Source organism: Nasonia vitripennis (genome assembly GCF_009193385.2).
Source record: "Nasonia vitripennis strain AsymCx chromosome 3 unlocalized genomic scaffold, Nvit_psr_1.1 chr3_random0009, whole genome shotgun sequence".
Lineage (NCBI taxonomy): Eukaryota > Metazoa > Arthropoda > Insecta > Hymenoptera > Pteromalidae > Nasonia > Nasonia vitripennis.
The window spans coordinates 2133637-2154045 of NW_022279629.1; the positions used below are offsets into that span (position 1 = coordinate 2133637).

Genomic DNA, 20409 nt, shown 5'->3' on the forward strand with positions numbered 1-20409 from the left:
ATTAAACAACCAAGAAAAGCTTTGAAAAGTGAGCATAGAGAAGATTTTTAAGAATTTGTGAAAAAATTTTAGGATTAAGGTTATGGTTTTTTTTTTTTGTTTATCCGGAGAGTTGGAGAAATGCTTAATGCACTATGACAGGAGCCGTGCTAGGCTCCCCGTCTGTCAAACTCTCCTGGCGCGGGAGAACGCCAGGTATACTCACTAAAACTCCACCTCTCGTAGGGCCGCGAAAAACCCCCCCGGTAACCGCTTTCGCATTCCTTCGCCTGTCTTAAGCTGTGCTAGCCATCAACTAGTCTTGTAAACAACCGTCATTGTTTTTCGCGCGGAGAACCATCTCCACGTACGCCATTATCTCGTCCCAGTTCTGCTTACTGTCAAGCATCGTTTCAATTACAGCGTGAACGCCCCTATCGTCAGCTCCAGTGCTCTACGCTTTTCAGCCCAGTGAGGGCAGTCAAAAAACGTGTGTCTCACGTCGTCCCGTTCGTCACCGTAGTACTTGCACCCCGGTGTTGCCACCCTGTTCATCACGAACAGGTAGCTCCTAAAGTATCCGTGACCGGAGAAAAACTGGGTAAGGTAAAAGTTGACCTCCCCCCATTTCCTGTCCATCCACGGGCCCACATCTTTTATAAGGGTCCTAGTCCATCTAGCCTTTGGACAAACGGTTCACCTAGTCTGCCAATTGCGCATTGTTATTTCTCTTTCTTCCACGGCAATTGAGGTGCTATTCGACGCTAAACGAGCCTCGTAGATCCGCTTGCGTTCAATCGCAAGAAGATCTACGGGGATTACCCCCGCGATTACCAACGATGCCTCGGCCGCGACCGTCCGGTAGGAGCATGCTATTCTAAGGGCCCCCCTTCGCTGTACCGCCATAATCTTTTTCCGATACTTATTCATAGTCATAGCGTCGGCCCACACCTCTACTCCATATAACAGGATAGAGTTAGTGGTCGCCATGAGTTGCCGCCTAACTGTTGGCCTAGGTCCACGAACGTTAGCCATGAGTCGGTAGTTGCGCTATTCTAGTCGTGGCTTTTTTACAGACGCGATCTAGGTGTTCCCCGTAGTTCAACTTCATGTCTAGAGTTATTCCTAGATACTTGGCTGATGGTTTCGTCGTTATAATCTCGCTGCCTACCCTCATGGGTATGATGGTCGGTATCCGCTTTCCTGTCAATAGGACAATTTCGGTCTTATCAAGTGTTAAAGTCAATCTCTGGTTCGCCATCCACCATAGCACTCTGCTCATGATCGCGTTTAACTTCGCTTGCACGATGCCCACATTCCGTGCTGTTATAACCGCGGCCACGTCGTCGGCGTATCCAAAGAGCATCACGTTCCCCGGAATTTCGAGTTTAAGAAGCCCATCGTACAAGATACTCCAGATGTCTGGCCCCAAGATCAAGCCCTGCGCAACTCCTGCAGTTATAGGCCTTCTTCTGCGCCCTTCTTTCGTGTCATACCTGATAACCCGGTCCCTCAGATAATTTTCCGTAAGACGCATAATGTATCGCGGCATACCGAATGATTCTAAGGCAGCAAGTATGTCGGTCCATCTTGTCGAGTTGAACGCGTTTTTTACATCTAACGTTACCAGAATCACGATGTCTCTAGTCGCGTGTCTAACTTCCTCTACTTTCTTTACCGTGTCTGTTACCTCTCGAACGGCCCCTATGGTGGATCGTCCTTTTCTAAAGCCATACTGTTTATCGGAAAGGTCTCCTGCTTTGCGTACAGCACTTAGTATTCGCGGTTTAACCAGTGCTTCCCCCGTCTTTTCCATTGTGTCTAAAAGACTCAGTGGCCTATAGGAAGTATCCGTATCCGCTTCTTTTTTCGGTTTTTCAATCAGTACAAGTCTCGCTCTTTTCCACGGCGAGCTAAAAACTCCCTGCACCAGGCACTGGTTGTACATCTGCAAGAGCAGCTCAGGCCATTTCGACGCGACGATCCTGAGCATTTCCGCAGGGATGCCATCCAGCCCTGGTGCTTTGCCACTCTTAAGAGACGAAGTTGCCGCGATGAGTTCGCCTTCTATAAAAAGAGGTATCTCGTCGGCCGGTATTTCCGCCGCTTCTGTCTGGGGTCTGATGGGATGTGTGGGGAACAGCCCATCGATTACTTTTTCCATCGTTTCAGCTTCCATGGGTTCCGTGCGTTTCATTTCGCCCATCTTTCGTGTAACAATCGCGTATCCATCGCCGAATGGATCTTTCTCGACGTCGTCGATGATCTTCGTCCAGCAGCGGTGCTTGCTCTCTTTTATCGCGTCTCTGAGAATTTTTTGCGATTCGTCCTGTGTTTTGGAAAGGACTCCGGCTTCAGGTCTTTTCTGCTTCCAGGCTCTTTGAGCCCTTCTTCTAGAGTTGACATTTTCTTTCCTAAGCTCCGCAATGTCGTCTGTCCACCAGTACACCGGTCTTCTCTGGTGGCTGGTAGACACCCTGGGCATGGTCGCATCGCAGATCTCAGTTATCAGATTAGTAGTTTTCTCTACTATTGTCTCTGCTCTTTCGCGTCCGTCTAATTCGTGCGGGATCCCGTTGGATGGGAGGTTCGCGCTTTGATTTAACACCGCGAGTGTCTCTCGGTTCATGCGTCGGGTGTTCCATCTTGGCGCTCGACTGTGATTTCTCCTTGTACAGGTCTGACGGTCTTCGTTGATATCGAATAGAATAACCTTCGTTATAGGTGTACCTTGCGTCGTGTTGACTCGTTCCGTCTGCATGTGGTTGCCAGGCTCTGCCTCGTCCGCGTTGACCATAACCTCTTCCGTGTTGACCATACCCTCGTCCGTACAGGCCATAACCTCTGCCTCGCTGTTGCTGTGCATCTCCTGTCCACTGCATTCCTCAGTTGGCTTTTTTCCACGGATTTGTGCACGCTCTCCTTAGATGACCTTTCTTTTCGCAGCCTCAACCCTTAAAGTCTTTTCTTTCAGCTTTAAATACGTTCGGCTTTTTAATGCCGCAATCGTTCGGGCTTGGTGTTTCCCACATTTTAATTTTATTTTCAAGAAATTCACACGTGCGATCACTTTCTTGCATTGAATCTATTAAGTCACCGAGATATCTTAATGATTCCGGTAGAGTTTTTAACATGTAGTCTAATTTTTTCGAACTCTATAAAGAATGTAGACGAATCTTCATAATTTTTCAACTTCATTCGGTCTATCTTGTTTTGTATGCATATTTGCAATTTTTCGATTCTTTTAAATACATTTTTTCGAATTGATTCATAATTTTTAATGCCGTATCCTCTTCTCCTACAAATTCTAACTGTTCATTTGTGATACTACAATATATGTAGTTTATTGCCTTGAGATTCTTCTCATTCCACTCAGTCTGGCGTTCAGATTGTAACTTTTCTCTTGTTGCTGGTTGATCGCACTTTTTCTACTTAAATATATCTCTTTTTCCAAATATTATAATCTTTACCGTTAAACATATGACATCTTACATCATCAGTTTTCGACATTTTTCTGTCTCTCGTAGTTTCATTTTTATTTTCAAAAATATTTTTTTTCAATATCCAGATTTTCTTAATCTGTAATTTTATTTGTTGCTCTAATTTCACTGTATTTATTTCGAGTTTCTCACAATTTTCTTCTTTCACTTTTACTTCACTACCAGCAACACGTGGGTACAACCTCACTAACATTTTAACCATGGACTGCTGCCATGTTAATAAATGAGGGATTTGGTGCAATAAATAATATCACCCATTATTTCAGTGGACCCATCGGGTTAGTGTCGTACCTTTATTCAATACTTATTGTTGGAGATTACACTTTTATCGTCGGATACGCACAAAATGTGCTCGGGCTCTCTATATAGCCGTCTTACGCTCTCGGCGGTCGAGTTACTTTTCTTACTCTATACTCACGCTTTAACACTATACCTATTGTTACCGCTACCTCGCGCTAGTCTATCCTGCTTGCTGTAGTCGCGCACGCATGCCTGTTTGTATACTCTCTACAGTGTGTACGGATAGTAGCATATAAATTACTCATATCTCAAAATTTAAATATATAAACATAGAAAATAAATTATTTATTTTTTTTTTTTTACATGGCATTTGGAACTCGAAAGTTCATCGCCTCATCTACGCAAGCCTTCCACGCTGCCCTATCTTGTGTCAACCCCACCCAAGATGCACCTCTCCGATCGACACCCACCCGTCCTATTTCTACTAGATCCGCTTTTACGTTGTCCTCCCATCTACGTCTAGGTCTACCTAGAGGTCGCGTTACCATCGGCCTGCCCTTCATGACACGCGCTGCCGTACGGTCGTCTCCCATTCTCGCTACATGCCCTGCCCATCCCAATCTGCGCGATTTTATTATTCTGTTAATATTTGGTGATGCGTACAGATTGTGTAACTCATCATTGTGTAGTCTCCTCCATTCCCCGGTTTCCTCATCTTTCTTCGGCCCGTATATTTTTCGCAAGACTTTATTTTCAAATATCCTAAAACGGTTGTCCGCCTGCTTAGTGAGAGCCCACGTTTCGCACCCGTACAGAACCACCGGCAGTATTATCGTCCTGTATATTCTTATTTTAACGTTTTTAGACAACAGCCTCGACTTAAGTAAATTACTCACGGCGTAGAAGCAAGCATTACCCGAATGGAGTCTTATTTATTTCGACATTAATCTCGTTTCTATCATTTATGGTCGTACCCAGATACCAGAATTCGCTAACCTTTTCAAAAGTAAAATTCCCAACTCTGAGATCTTCCTCCCCTCTGCAGATGCCTAGCTTATCCACAATCATGTACTTTGTTTTTGATTCACTCACTTCTAACCCTGTATACTCCACCGCTTTTATGAGGATTTCCGCGTTTCTTGCTACCGTTTCCCTACAATCCCCCAGTATATCCAAATCATCTGCGTAGCCTAGTATCTGCGTTGTTCCATTAAGCGTTGCGCCCAGCTGGCTAACCTGCATTTTTCTAACGGCATACTCTAACGTTAAGTTGAACAGCACCGTAGAGAGCCCATCCCCTTGTTTTAAACCATCGCGTATCATGAAGGGTTCTGATACATTACCGCCTACTCAGACCTTATCCGTGCTTCCGTTCAGACATATTTGAATTAATCTCACGAGTTTTTTCGGTACACCGAGAAGTACTAGAATTTTATACATTTTGCTTCGCTTAATAGAGTCGTACGCTTTTTTAAAATCTATAAATAGTTGGTGTATGGTTTCGCAAAATTCCCACTTTTTCTCTAACAACTGTATTATGGTAAACATTTGATCGCTCGTCGATCTATTGCGCCGAAATCCGCACTGATAATCTCCTACTATATCTTCCGCGAATGGAGTGAGTCTAGCTTGTATTACGTTTGACAGAACTTTGTAGCACGTTGCTAAAAGTGAAATACCCCTATAGTTATTGCACTCTGTCTTATCCCCCTTTTTAAAAATCGGTATAATGATAGATTCCTTCCAATTTTCGGGTATTTTTTCATTTTTCCAGATGGCACATACTAGTTTATAGATTTTGAAAGTGAGCTCGACGCCCCCATATTTGAGTAACTCAGCTGGTATAGAGTCATTTCCCGCGGCTTTATTGTTTTTTAGTTTTTTAATCGCGGCCTCTACTTCTTGGTAGCTCGGTTCCTCCACGTGGGGTTCAGCAGTGTGAATTTTGTCCCCTAATTCTTCGCTATTTTCGTGCACGTTTAATAATTTATCGAAATAATTTTTCCACAGCGACAGTAATTCGTTGTCATTTGTTACGAGGTCCCCGTTTTCGTCCTTCATCAATTGCGCTCTACTCCTAAAACCCTTTCTGATGGCGTTAATCCCTCTGTACATTTCGCGGGGGTTATTTTCCTTACTGTTAGTTTCTATTCTCCTAGTAAGATTCTTTTGATACTCACGCTTCTTATTTCTGTAGATCGCGCTCATCAGTTTCCTTACTTTAGAATACTCTTCTACGGTCCTATCGCTTCTATTTTGTAAGCTATCTAATTTAGCCTTTTGGCGCCTTTCAAACCAGAGTTCGCACTCTTCGTCAAACCATGGTTTGCTCTTTGGCTTTTTCTTTTTACCCAGTACTTTGTTCTCGTAGTTTCTCAATATCGAAGCTTTCTACCTTGTTTGCTCGTTTACTATTTTGATTCGCTACTAGTCTAGCTCTTAATTTGGCTACTACTAGGAAGTGGTCCGAGTCGCTATCTGCCCCTCTGTAAGCCCTTACGTCAAGAACATTAGTATGACGTCTTTTTTCAATGAGGAAATGATCAATTTGGTTCTGTGTGACCCCGTCCGGCGATGTCCACGTTGCCTTGTGTATGTTATTGTGCTTAAAACACGTAGTTTTGATTATAAGATCTTTTGCCGCCGCGAAGTTTATGACCCTAATACCGTTATCATTGCTGGCTTCGTGCAGGCTTTCCTTACCTATAGTAGGCCTAAACATTTCCTCCCTACCTATTTTAGCATTGAAATCGCCTAATACTATTCTTGTGTCGTAAGACGCGAACTGGTCGATTACCTGCTCTAAAGTTTCGTAATAGAGATCCTTAGCTTCTTCTTCTTTGTCCTCCGTAGGACAGTGTACATTAATGAATACATATATATACCATTCACCTTCGATAATGATGTACGAGAGCCTATCATTGACGGATTTGAAACTTTTAGCCGAATGTATGATGCTTTTGCTTACGAGAAATCCGGTGCCTAGAGATCCCCCACTCCCGGTCCCATACAGGTACGTGAAGTTACCCGATGCTAGTACTCCGCCATCTGGCCACCGCGATTCCTGTATTGCTACCAAATCTAGATTGTACCTATCAGCTTCCTTTACGAGTTCTTTAAACGCACCTGCTCTGTATAGACTGCGAACATTCCAAGTTCCAACCCTTAAGTCCCTTTTGGTTCGGATTTGATTTTTTTTGAGCCATGATGTTATGTTATAACCCGCGCGCTGCGGATCCTGTTCCGATCGCAGGTGAGTCCACCGTTCTAGAGGTGATAACCCCCATACCTCTCTAGAACTAAGTATGAGAGCTTTCCGACTTTGACGAGGACAGTGTCAATTCGTCGTCAGACACAATACGGTTTCATTCTCGCATCCTAAGGCCCCCCTGCAAGGCAGCGCGCCTTCGCTGGCATCGTTACCGCGTAAGACCAGGTGACGAATCATTCTACACATCCCCTTTCGGGGCAGTTGTCATCGCTCCCGCATCCTCCTCGGCAGCAGGATTTTTGCCCATTTTTGTAATGTGTGATGAAAGAGATAGATTGAGAGATAAGAGATAATGTGAAGTGTTTTTGTTGTTGTGGTGCTTGCGTAGTGTTTCTAGATGAATGCGTTCGACAGTGTGGGCTCATCACACCCACGCCTGTTCCTATCGGCTGTCCGCGGCTGCTTATTCAATTTATTCGCAGCTAACCTCTTTCTCAGGGGCTGTTCCTCTATCCGCAACCTAAGGACGCGCTGTGTAGTGGTGATAGGCACCCACCCGTCCGATCTGACCGACAACGCCCAAGACCCGCTTAGGGTAGCGGCATTGTAACAGAGAAAATAAATTATAAAAAGGAAAAATAAGAAGAAAATGACTGTTATTTACAAAACTTCATTTCATAAAATAACATTTTAATTTATTTCTCGATTTTTGAATAGCTGATGAGTTATTGGTAACGTGGAGGCAGATCCAGGAGAACTGAACAACACTCTAGTCTTTAATCACTTTCGTTTATTTCGTTTAACAGTTTAGTCACTTCCGGTCTAATATCTTTTCTTCGTATATATATGTAAGCGTAGCACCGCTAACTCAGACGGACAGAGAGGAAGTGAGCGCGGCGCACTCTCGCACACGTAGCTCGCGCAGAAGAGGAGTGGGGGCTCACGGAGCTGAGCTCGGCAGAGCACCGCCGCGTCGCGTATGGGGGCGCTACTTTCAACAATAGCAAACTCAGTTATCAAATTATCAAAACAAATATTGTCCAATATGCCTGATTCACTATACATTATTTCAAGATAATTTAATCTATTATTTGACTTCGTACTTCTATGTTCATGTTCTTAAAGCTTCAAAGCGGAAAATAACCTCCCGCTTTACAATTGGTTACCATCATAATTAAAAATATGCGAAAACATATTTTATGCTAGGAAATGTAGAGGCAAGGCAATCATTTTTTATTTGTTTGTATAGATCTTTGATACTCAAAACTACTTTACTTCTTGTCTTGTTAATATAGTGCTTAAATTGTAAACGTTCGAATGTCAAACATTCCTGGAATAAATCTTAATTATAGAGCTTTGAAATATTTTTACAGCTTTCTTCAATGCTTTTATTATTCATGTTATGAATATTAGTAAACAAATTTGTATTTATTTTACGGTAATCTTCCTTGCGTACTTTAATAATTAAACACAAAGAATCAATTATTGGATAAAATATTAATTTTCAAGTTATTTTTTTCGTCAAATATGCCTATTACATTTTGTTCATGATACATACTTTTACATTTAAAATAATTCATTTTATTGAAATAACGATTTTATAAGTTTATGTACAAAAATAAATTATGCAGAAAGTTACACTTACAATTAGACAACTTCATAAACAAAATGTAATAGGCATGGCAAGTTACGTAGTAAGTATCTGGAGAGTTGTTTGTAATTGATCAATATATTACTTAAGTTTTAATTACCAATCATTCGACTCAGCCCTCAATTGAACATAATGATTTTTTGTTTGCCGTATAATAAATAAAATAATATAATTGTAAACTTAACTCTTTTAAATTGATCTTAGTTGTTTTATAATCTGTAATTTCACTGTGAACAAAATTATTCATACGCATGATGATACGCAAAACATCAAACTCGCCTAAGCTTTTTACTTTGGTAAAGTTTTTTTTTTAGAGATTTCATGTCTTTTTGAGCAAACTTATTGAAGTACCTTAAATTTATTCTAAAAATAAAATAGATTATGATGGGGTTCAGGTAGTGCAATCTGGGAGTTTTACTACGAAAATATCAATATCTCTCGTGTATGGTATCCAGAGGCCTGATTCTCGATTCTCTTTTATGGTAGATTTCAGGGTTGAAAATCAAACGACATGTGAACTTCTTTCGTTGAGATGCGTTTGTATATGGACAATTTTATAAGAGCTCGTAGACTACACCTTTTAACGACAATAGTTCATGTGCCGTTTAATTTTCAACCCTTAAATCTATCATAAATGCTAAAAACAGCAAATTTACATAAATCCAACCGACACAGAGTGTCTTTTTAGCACTTGTAAGGTGTTTTTGAATTTTATGTCGCTTATGTGGACTGTGTGGAACGCTGTGTGAACTGTGTGGAACGTTGTGTGAACTGTGTGAACTATGTGAGCACCACACAGTTAGAGAATCAGACCCCCTGGCATGTGGTCGCCGATAACAGGGTCTTGGTGATACGCTCCATAGCTTTTGATGTTTAGAATCAGTTTTTATACTTAGACAATGAAAGCTACGAAGCGCACTACCTCAATCGCGTCATTGTCGACCGCATGTACCTAGACAGTAAACATAACTAATGTGAACATTTTTGCATTAACAAGAACCGCGGTGTGCACTACCTGACTTCGTTATAGATCACCCTAGACCGTATTCATGGCCGATATTGACACGTGTACCAGCCTCAGATCTTGCTGTTAGCAGAAGCCAAAGATGGTTCAGGTCACTTCAGCACGCAGCTGTAGGTCCTGAAGAAGGTCTGGTAGATCACCTTCTTATCCAGAATTTTCTTTTGGCAGCTCACGGGTCGCACCGCACAGCAAAAATGGAGGCCTGATTTAGTATACGGAGAATATTTTATTTATGCTCTACCCTCTGAAGTATATGCCTCGGCGAGCTCTTCCCCATTCGTCACCCGGAAAACTCGCAACATACAGGGTTTCGGGCTACCCAGTGTAGATCATGCTCAAAGGATTACAGTATATACTAAATTAGTAATATATCATATTAGATCATTATTTCTACAGTAAATAATTAATTATTTGAAAAAGCACTAGGTAATAAAATCTTATATAATAAAATATACAATCCGCAGAGCAATCAATTTTAGCTAATTTCAGAAATTTAATCAATTAAAATTTTTGTATTGCTAAACTTTTTTCACTAATACTACTTAAGACGCGAGTTTTACTATGAATTACTTGTGTAGGCACGTATATGAGAGTAAGTGTTTTTGGGACTCATAAAATTATTAATTATATCTAACCTTATGCTTTTTCTGTTTTCTGTGGTGCTGATCGTTGTGTCTACCTGATCAACTCAACTACGTATGCCTACACCTATGAAAAATGTCGAATTTCTATCATCAGGTCTTAAAGGTAATTGTTAATAATATTTTATTGTTTCAAAAACTTGCTTGATATTTATAAATGAAAGCTTGCATTATATATATATATATATATATATATATATTGTAACGAGGTGTAAATTCGATCAACGAATAACTCGTTAAACGACCGGATTGCGTTCACTCGATGCAGCGAAGGACTGCTCTCCGCCCGCGAAACACCTCCGTTGCATGCAGCTGTCTCAACTGCTTCTGTTTTGCTGGGTCTGTGCGCCGCCTGTGCACGGCTGCTCAACTGCTTTAGATAAGTACTAATAAATAACGCCCGCGGAGGCGACGGTATTCGCAGGAAGGAACAGGAATCGGAAGTAAGCGAACGAGGTTTAGAAATGACGACAAATCACGTAAAAAAATAAGATTAAGGTTATATTTGCTAGTCGCGAAATAAACGTGAGTTTACAATTAAAATAATAATATGCGAGTCGCCAACAACTTTGCGACTCGCCGCGACGCCAGAATAATCGCGCTCGCACGCGTATATCGTCGTGAAGGTCGCGCGCGCCGGATCACCCTCGCATGGGCGATACACACTCGCACATACACTCTCTCCCATGTACTGCGCGTCACACAAACCTTCTCTCTCTCGTCGACGACGTTCCTATTCCTGGGCAGGCTGCGAGACTTGGCCACTGCGCTGGACCGCTAGGCAGGAGGATCAGAATTACCCGGACTCCGCGTCGCACTCACACACAAGGTATAATTCGATCCGCTGGACACAGCACAGCACACGATATCACGAAAGTTTCAGACTTGTACGAGCGAAGTCCTGTGTTTACCTTCCGAAGGCTGAGAGCTATCTGAGCGCGCACCTCAAGGATTAGCCCGCGCGCTCGCTCTTATTCCCGAATTGGCGCGTGTTTTTCCTCGCTCAACTCGTTACAACCCCCCCCCCCCCCCTAGAATCGATCTATCGACCAGATGGCGATTCTATCTATTCCGACCGTGTCGAACCGAAGCTTCGTGAATCGCTTCCGCGACCAGGAATCTGGGGATGCCAGGGCGATAAAAAAAACACATTATTACGGTGACTACCGTTGCTGGGCTTTATTTGCGCGCGTTTTTCTCGGTGACGTCGACTGGTTAGTAGGTGTCGTCGCATGCCCGCGGTTGCGCGAACCCTTCGGACGATCAGGCCTCCTCTTCTCGGCGTTAACCTCCACTCTAGGAGTCTCTGGCGTAGGTCTCACACGCCTAGCCGTATACACCTTTTTCCTTGGCCGGTCTCTCTTCTTGGTCGCAGGGTTTATTACGACCACGCGCATCTTTTTCGCTCGCATCGGACGGTCGGCGACTTCACTCGCAGACAGAGTCTCGCTCGCTTCGTGACGGTTCTTCGCTAGCACCCGCGTCTACGCTCGCGTCCCTCGGAGGTTGAGCGTCGCCATCTTCTTCGCTCTTCTGCGACTCTTCGTCCGTCGCTGTCGAATAGAAGGGCTTCAACTGTGCAGCTGGTGCAAGATATACTTGCTCGCCCATCTCATCGACAAGTCGATAAGTATTGGTGCCGCGTATTTCGACTATTTTATACGGCCCAATATATGGTGGCGCTAGTTTCGCGGAGCGCTGCTCCGCTCCGGAAGACAGCACGTGATTTCGCCTCATCACTAGGTCTCCTACTTTGTATGTCGCCGGTTTAGGCTTGGCGTCATAATAGCGCTTCTAAAAGATCTTGCGCGCTCTGCGTCCTTTGCAACACATGCTCGCGTAGCTGGGATAAGTCCCACATTCGATCGTACCATGCATCGATCGCGCGTCGCTGCAATTCTTCTTCTACGGCGGCGTCCTGCTCGCACCTCGCTGTAGAAGGTTTTCTCGGTTGAGTCCTGTACATCAGGATCGCCGGACTCACGCCTGTCGAGGAATGGGGCACAGTATTATACCCGAAGGCGATGTCGCTCAATCTCTCGTCCCGTGTGTTATGGTTCTCCTCGATGAGCGCGCGCATATTGTTTATTCACCCTCTCCACTGGGTTCGCCTGGGGGTGATAAAGTGGCGTCAACTGATGTCGCACGCCTTGTTCTCTGAGGTATTGATCGATGGCCTTATTTTTTAATTCTGTGCCATTGTCCGACAGGAATACCTCTGGCGCACCGTATCGCAAGAAGACTCGCTCTCGGAGATGCTGCAGGATTGTATTCGCGTTCGCCTGCTTAATCGGAATGCACTCTATCCAGCGGGTGAACAAGTCTTTGAATATGAGAATATATTCGTTTTCTCAAGCGGTCTTTGGTTTCGACCCCATGACATCACCCGCTATCCTCTTCTTTATGTTTCGCTACTACCACTACTGCTATGTCGTCAGCGAAGCCCACGACTGGTGCTCCTTTAGGTTTGTATGCTGAGTAATTGTGGGCTGAGTACTCCATCGTACATGATGTTCCACGTGAGTGAGCCAAGCACTGACCCTTGGGGTAGGCCTCCTGTAATTGTATAGGTCTTGGTACCGTCCTCCGTATCATATAATAGGATTCTGTCCTTCAAGTAGTCGGACATTATTCTTCTTATACATGTAAGGGCACATCCTGTTTCCGGAGTGCTTTCTGTATTTCACTCTATTTAGCCGGATTGAATGCATTTTTGACATATAATATAACTATGGCACAGTACTTCTTTTTTCCTCCCTTCCATCTTTTCCCCTCTATCGCTATTTGCGCAGTGTCGATCACTAGGCTAATTGCGTCCAGGGTTGAACGGTTCTTCCTAAAGCCATATTGATGTTCCGCTATCCACATTTTCCTTTTATAAAATGATCCATTCTGACGCAGATTATGCGTTTCAGAATCCTACCCGGGGTGTCCAATATGCAGAGCGGTCTGTATGATAAGGAATCCTGGGGTGACTTTTTTTCTTTGGCACAAGTCGCTGTTTCTTCCAGTTTGTGGGGAATGTTCCATCTTCTAGACATGCATTGTACAAGTCTACGAAGACTTCTGGATGAGCATGGATGGCATGCTTCAATGCAATATTGGGAATGCCATCCGGCCCTGGGGTCTTGTTGTTTCCTACCCTTCTGCAGGTGGCTAACGATTCCATAATCGTGATCGGTGAAACAGCCTCTTCATTCGCACCTCTTTCGATGATACTTGGCTCTTCCAGTTGCCTATGGAACAGTGTGGTCACTACCTGGTGTAAAAGTTCCGAGCATTTTTGTTGGGGGGGGGGGGGGGGGGTACGTAGCTTTGTTTAATCTTCTTTATTACTATTTTGTAAGGTCAACCCCAAGAGTCCTGTTCGACCACATCCTGTAGTTCTTTAAGGCACCATCGCTTGTTTTCGCAGATTGTCTTCTTAAGCTTCCTCTTAGCGTCCTTCATTTCTTGTCCACAGGCATCTACTATTTCCTGGCCTCTTCCGGTTTGATAGTATTTCTTTCTTGCCCGTTGTTTTCTTCTTCTGGTCTGGTGACACTCGCTGCGCGCACTCTCAAACTCTTTGTCCCACCAATATACTGGTGGTCGTCTACAATTGGGCACTCTTCTCGGCATGGTCGCGTCACAGGCTCGTGTGATATTACCCATTGCCTGTTCCGCCTTGCTGTTCGCCGTCTCCGAGAGTTGCAATTCTTCCAGTGCCAGTAGGAACATCTCCTTATCATAATCCTTCGTTTTCCAACCGACTCTGTTGGTCCTTGTACTCGCGCTGGGTCTCTGCTCTGATTTTCTTACCTATATTATTATGGCCTGGTGATCACTATTTGTGTAGTGTTCACTCACGGTCCACATGTCAATTGAGCCAATAAGGCAACTACTAACAAAGGTCAGGTCTACAATAGATCCTGCGTCTCCTCTTCTAAAGTTGTTAGTGCTACCCTAATTAACTAACACCAAATCCAGGAGAGCAGATGCTTTAAGCAGTACTCGTCCTCTTTGGATAGTCCTTTGACCTCCCAACTCTACGGCCCATGCGTTAAAATTGCCTGCGATAATTACTGGCTTTCTTCCCGCAATATCCTGCACGAGTCGATCTAACTGCCGCTCGAACTGTTCGATCGGTGCGTTAGGCGAAGCATAGCAGCTGTATAGGTGTATTCCTACTATCTTTGCACGAACAAATCCTTCCTCACTGGTCAACATTTTTTCCTGGAATGCCACGTTCCCACATGCCCAGATCGCTGCTCTGCCAGTGTCGTCTGTTTCCCACGATTTCTCGTCCAGAGCCCTATATGGTTTACATATAATGGCTACGTCGACTCCGTCTCATGAACGTACTGGTTAAGTAAATCCTGTGCTGTCTCGCAGTGATTCAAGTTCAACTACACTATCTTCATTATCTTCGTTCCTTCAACTTCTCTACTGCCGCTCGGTACATATATCACAGTCATGTGTAGCTACCAGCAGCATGGTCACTATTCTCTGTTGCTCCTTTTTCTTGGCAGAGAATGCAGCTCGGTTTGTTTTTACAATCTCTTGTATTATGTCCTCAGACTCCACACTTGTAACAGGGGTTACTTCGATCCTATGTTACTGTGCAGTTTTTGCCGATATGTCCAAATCCTAGACATTTATAGCAGCAAAGTGGACGTGCATTCCGCTTTATCTCTCGTATTCTGCATACTACCCAGCCTATCCTGATTTTCTGCTTTGCTATCATCTGCTGGGCCATTTTTGCTGGCATTTGAATGACCGCCGTCTGCGTATCGCCATATGCCTTGCGCACAGACTTTACTGCCGTTTCCTCTACTGCATTTAAGCCGCTATCTTGAAACTCCCTCTGAAGTAAGTCACCAACCACCATTTTGCGTATCCTATTTACGCTATCCCCTAGCATCTTTAGTTTTGGGTCTGCTTTCATCTTTCGCAAGATATCAGCGTAGGACTTCCCGTCGGTAACTTTTATGATTAGAGCCTCCGGTCGGGTTGGTCTTGCCCTTGGCGGCTTAGATTTTCTAGTGCCTTTCTGATCTACAACACCATTGTTAATTTTATCGTTTTCTTTTTCCTTTTTCTTCTTTTTTTTCTCGTTTCCACCCTCTGTCAGGGTGGTAATATCCCTGTTGTGGGCGGTGGGCACTGAGTAGTGCTGGAAGTCGTCGCTAGTGGCGCACTCTGGCCATGCTTTGGCGTCTTGTCCTCTTCTTTGCTTTTCTTATTGGTCTTGTTCTGTGTAGGAGACCGTTCCTTCCTCTTCCTTGGCGTTTCTACCTCCCGTTTTTCTTCTGAGGTCAGCGAGGTCCGTGAGCTATTCGACATCATCAGTCCAATGCTAGATTTGGTCTTGCTCGACACTTCTCTTACGCTGATGAGCCGTTTCCAGAAAGACATGACCTTTCTCATGTCATCCTTAACACTCTTGTGAATGTTTTTGGCTGGACCTACTACAGCATCTATCTTGTCCAGATGGTTCTGAATCTTGTCAATCAACTCTTCTTTCGCACGACCTGCTGTCTGAATTTTACACCGTACCTCGTGCATTCCCCTGTTTATGACTCCATCACATTCTGATGCGTCACTTGTGGCTAATCTTCCTTTGAGGGCCGAGTGACCCACCTCTGTAACCTCCTGTCTTGTTTGAGTTAATTGACTCTTCCCAAAATCCATGGAGCCTGCGTCGGCCACCGGGGCTTGCACCCGATCGGAACCAACGTCGGGTGTGGGCTGTAAAGCTTGACCCACTTGGGGCAGTGTTATAATTAACTCACTGTTCATGATTGATTTATATTCGGGGTTTCTTCCCCTATCCCGTATCCTAGGAAGGAGCCCTTTAACAAGGTGCTATCATCCGGGCCAGATGAGCCTTCGTTATTTTAACAAGGTTGCTACTCCTCCCCCTCCTCCTTCCCCACCTCTTGTGTGGTGGGGCCCCGGGCTTGGGACCGGCGTAGCGGAGTTGTGTGTGTGTGTGTCTGTCTGTCTGTCTGTCTGTCAGTCTGTTAGTGTGTGTGCGTCTGTGTAGACCATCCTAAATCTGGAAGTACGCGACCGATCGTAATACAATTTTACATGAATATATATTTTCTAATTCTAAATTTGGAGAACTTATTTTGTTTATGATTCTCACCATCAAATTCTTTGTTTTTTTACAATGTATATCCTGTATAACTGAAAATAACTATTTTTGTTAAACCTTATAACTTGCTAACTCAATTTCAGAATGTTTTGTCAGTAAGAGAAATAATATTGTGACTAGCAAAAAACGCTCGCTTCGCTCGAGATTTACAAATTAATTGTGATGATATTGAATTATTTGACGTGCCATTATTGAATATACTGTTAAATATTAGATGTATACTCGATGGTAGTTAATTCTTGTGAATCATTTTCGAAATGCTCCAATCAGCTTGCTAGATTGATACATTCTAACTGATCAAAAGCATAAGAATTGATTACCGTCGTATATAAATGAATATATTCAATACAGCCAACATTCTATTAAAGTAGTTATAGCTACTAGTTATAGCTACTAAATTATAAAATAAAAAAGAAATAAATTTTGAATATTAAAGAATGTTTCTAAACTCTTTGTAATTATTTGATGACATTATTAATAATATTAACAGAATCTAACAATAAAATTAAATTAATTAAACATTTTTTTATTTACATTTATAACATAATGTAAATTGTGAGATTATAAGAATCATAACATTGATATTCTGTACTGAAATGTAATACATAATACGATATTTACTTTTATATTAAATGATAAAATATCTTAAATCTCAAACGAAAATCTCTAACGAAAAATGAAAACAACTAAAAAAAAAAACGTTATAAACTGCAGATGATAGCAAAAAAATGTCGGAATTGAGACACAGATAACAGTACTCTCTTGTTGTCTTTAGTTTTATTTAGTTTGCTAGATTCTTCAGTTGGATTTTTTGTTTTTCAAGTGTAAAATTTTACAATTTAGAAAATTATTTAAAAAATTAATACAACAGATAATAACTATTAATAAGTGAAGACAATAGCTTTTTCATAGTTCAAAGCAGTTTTTTTCATTTTATAATTGCTGTCTTCTACGTTCACTAGTTTGTTCCCAATCAAAACAGCTATCTTCGTATTTCAGATTGTTCTTTACTCGTTTAACAACACGCAATTAACAACATCAAAAAATTAACTTTTAAAAAAGTAACAGTTTAGGCGAGTTTGATATGTTCCACAACGAAATAACAGATAAAAAAGAACTGAGATCAATCAACCAAAGTCAAGTTTATTATATTCAATCATAATGAAGCAATAAAATTTTGTTTGGTCAATAAAGGGCTTACTCAACTTAAATTAAATTATATACTGATCATTTAGGAAGAACTCTCAAGATACTTATTACGTAACTTGCCATGACAGTTTCATTGTACTTATGGTGTTTTTATAACGTTCTAATACATAACAAGAAAATTTTAGTTGTTAACCAATAAACTAATAAATTGAACGGTCATGGCAAGTTACGTAGTAAGGATCTTGAGAGTTTTTCTAATCGATCAGTATATAACTTAACTTTAAGTTAAGTAAGTAAAAATGTTGTTGCTTTATTATGATTAAATATAATAAACTGGACTTTGGTTGATTGATCTCAGTTTTTTTTATCTGTTATTTCGTTGCGGAACATATCAAACTCGCCTAACCTTTTACTTTTTTAAAAGTTAATTTTTTGAGATTTCAGTCGATTTTAGTAATTTTTTTTAAGTATTTCATTTATTTCCTAAAAATAAAATATAAGCATCTTCAGCACTTTTTAAACATGTTTTTTTGTAACATTTTTATTACTAACATGAAATCACTGATTGTTCTGATACACTACCCTCAAATGATTTCTACACCAAGACACTAAAACCAAATGCGAACTACCTAGACCACTTCATCGGCCACCCTGCACACTTAGACACGGCCCTCAAATTATTTTTACACCTAGGCACAAACCACCATGAAGCGCACTACCTAGACCTCGTCATCGGCCACCCGGTATACCTAGACACCGCCTTTGACTGATGTATTTACCTAGACATAAAAAATTAGGGAGCGCACCATCTAGACATCGTCATCGGCCACCCCGTACACCCGTACACCTAGACACCGCCTTCGAATTATTTCTACACCTAGACACTAAAAACTACATGTGAGCGAGCATGCAGAAAACCGATAAGAAAGCAATATCCATCTGTGTATAACTGTGCGGCCAACTTCGCGGTCCTAACACTTTTTGCAGCTAACTTAACGGTCCTAACATTATTTGATTTGATTTGAGCATTTTGTGAATGACACACTCGTGTATTATGTCAAAGGTAGTTTTTATCAATATTTTTGTTGAAAATCATAGTTAGGCATAATAAAACATGATATAAGTCATAATATATAAAAGACAAGAAAGAAACGCATTTATATCTTTGTAATGAAAAATGCGAACCTCAACATAGAAGTGAATAGTAGCGCGGGCACCGCGACTTCGTCTGCTTCTCAAACTCACCTTTTTGGTGCTACCGCACTACTTGATACTAGAATCTAATTAACGGAACTGTTGGAAACTGTTGAAATCTGGTACCATCCGCAGTAAACTAAAAAAAAAACTGAAAAAAAACTAATAATACCTGTGAATAACTGTTGACTTTCTCTTAATTCCGACATTCTTCTGCTAAACATTTCTGTTTTGTTCAGTTATCTTCTGTTTTAGTCTGAAATCGTCAGATGAAAACTGTTGTGCAGAATTTTTGTTCTACTAAGGATCAATATAAGAATGGAAAATTATGTAATTTTATATAGAATCATATTTTATATCCTCATACTAAGATTTAAAAAATTTATTTTGTTATTATTTTATTTAATACTTATCTAAATTATTAAATAAGACAGTATTTAAAATATTTTATGTTATAGTGTGCGTAAAAATCACTATTACGCACGCTCCACGTATTGAAGTACATTTTCCGCCCCCTGTAACGGGAAATAAGGTTCGATACACATGCAAAAGTTGATTTTTAAAATTTTATAAATAGATAAAAATTTAGTTGTCAATATTAGAATGACACTTTATTGATTGTGGAATCAACGCAGAATGCTTAAATGCATCTATTTTTGAATACGGTATTACTATTTAAAAAATAATTTTCAACTATAACAAACTTTAGAGTATTTTAGAAGTAAACTCAAAAGAGCAGAATACCTAATAGTAGAGATCTCATTTAAGATTAATCAATAGAAATGACTATTGATAATTGATGAAAACGTTAAAATATTGAAAATTCACATCAGCTTGGGGTGTGCAGTAAATTTGTATAAAATATATTTACATATTATAGTAAACATATGTAATACATTAATAAAAGAATATAATTGATGGTAATGTTTGTTTAAAACATCTATTTGATTATAAGTTACGGTTTATTAAAAAACATGTATATTGTTTAATATTAATTTATCTTTTTCTACTGATAAACTCATGTGAGTGCTCTTTATATAAAGACAATAATTACATAATGATTTTTTTATTTTATATTTACAAACAGATAGCTTTGAAAAAGAGATCATATCTGCACAAGAAATTATTTGCAGCATTCTTTTGATCTCGACCAAAACTGCAGATTAAATCTTGCGTTATACATAAAAGCATTCATCATTTCGTATTCACAAACACATAGAATTAAAAAAAAAAATTATACCTGCACAAATAATTATTTGCTGCATTCCTTTGATCTCGACCAAAACTGCAGATTTCATATTGTGATATGAATTAATACATACAGTTCTCGTCATCCCGGTTGAAAATAATTAGGTGAATTTAGTATATGATATTGTTATATAATTGTATTACATATTTTTATTATATGATTTTTCAGTCCCAAATACTCATGTAATAAAATCATGTACAAAAATTATATAATTTGTAACACAACGAAATATCGCCGTGCAACAACTGCGTTCGGCGCGGTCGGGGTAGACCGTCTCAAGGCTGTATGAATGAGAGAAATAGTGCATGTGATTAATTGCGCCGTTTTTTTTCGAGTAAACAGCGAGAGAGGAGCAGTGGCTGCGACGGACAAATAGCAACCATTTACCTCGACAGGGCGTTCAAGTCGGCCCTACGCACCGTAAGACAG

At 41.2% G+C, this 20409-nt stretch overlaps 1 protein-coding gene across 17 annotated transcripts in view; it reads left to right on the top strand.

Annotated features, from left to right (window-relative positions):
• Nucleotides 1-20409, top strand: part of LOC107981437 (protein unc-13 homolog A) — an 893220-nt gene that overhangs the window by 633406 nt on the left and 239405 nt on the right. For 16 of the 17 annotated variants that reach the window (XR_004345256.1, XR_004227182.2, XR_004227183.2 and 13 more), the window contains one exon: nucleotides 10344-10352. Coding sequence is in view for 14 of the 17 variants with exons in the window: in XM_031927059.2 (XP_031782919.1) it covers nucleotides 10344-10352 (9 nt within the window). In the remaining 3 variants the exon portion in view is untranslated. Of the gene's footprint in view, nucleotides 1-10270; nucleotides 10358-20409 lie in introns of those variants that run through there. The other variant, XM_016987486.3, reaches the window with a different exon arrangement.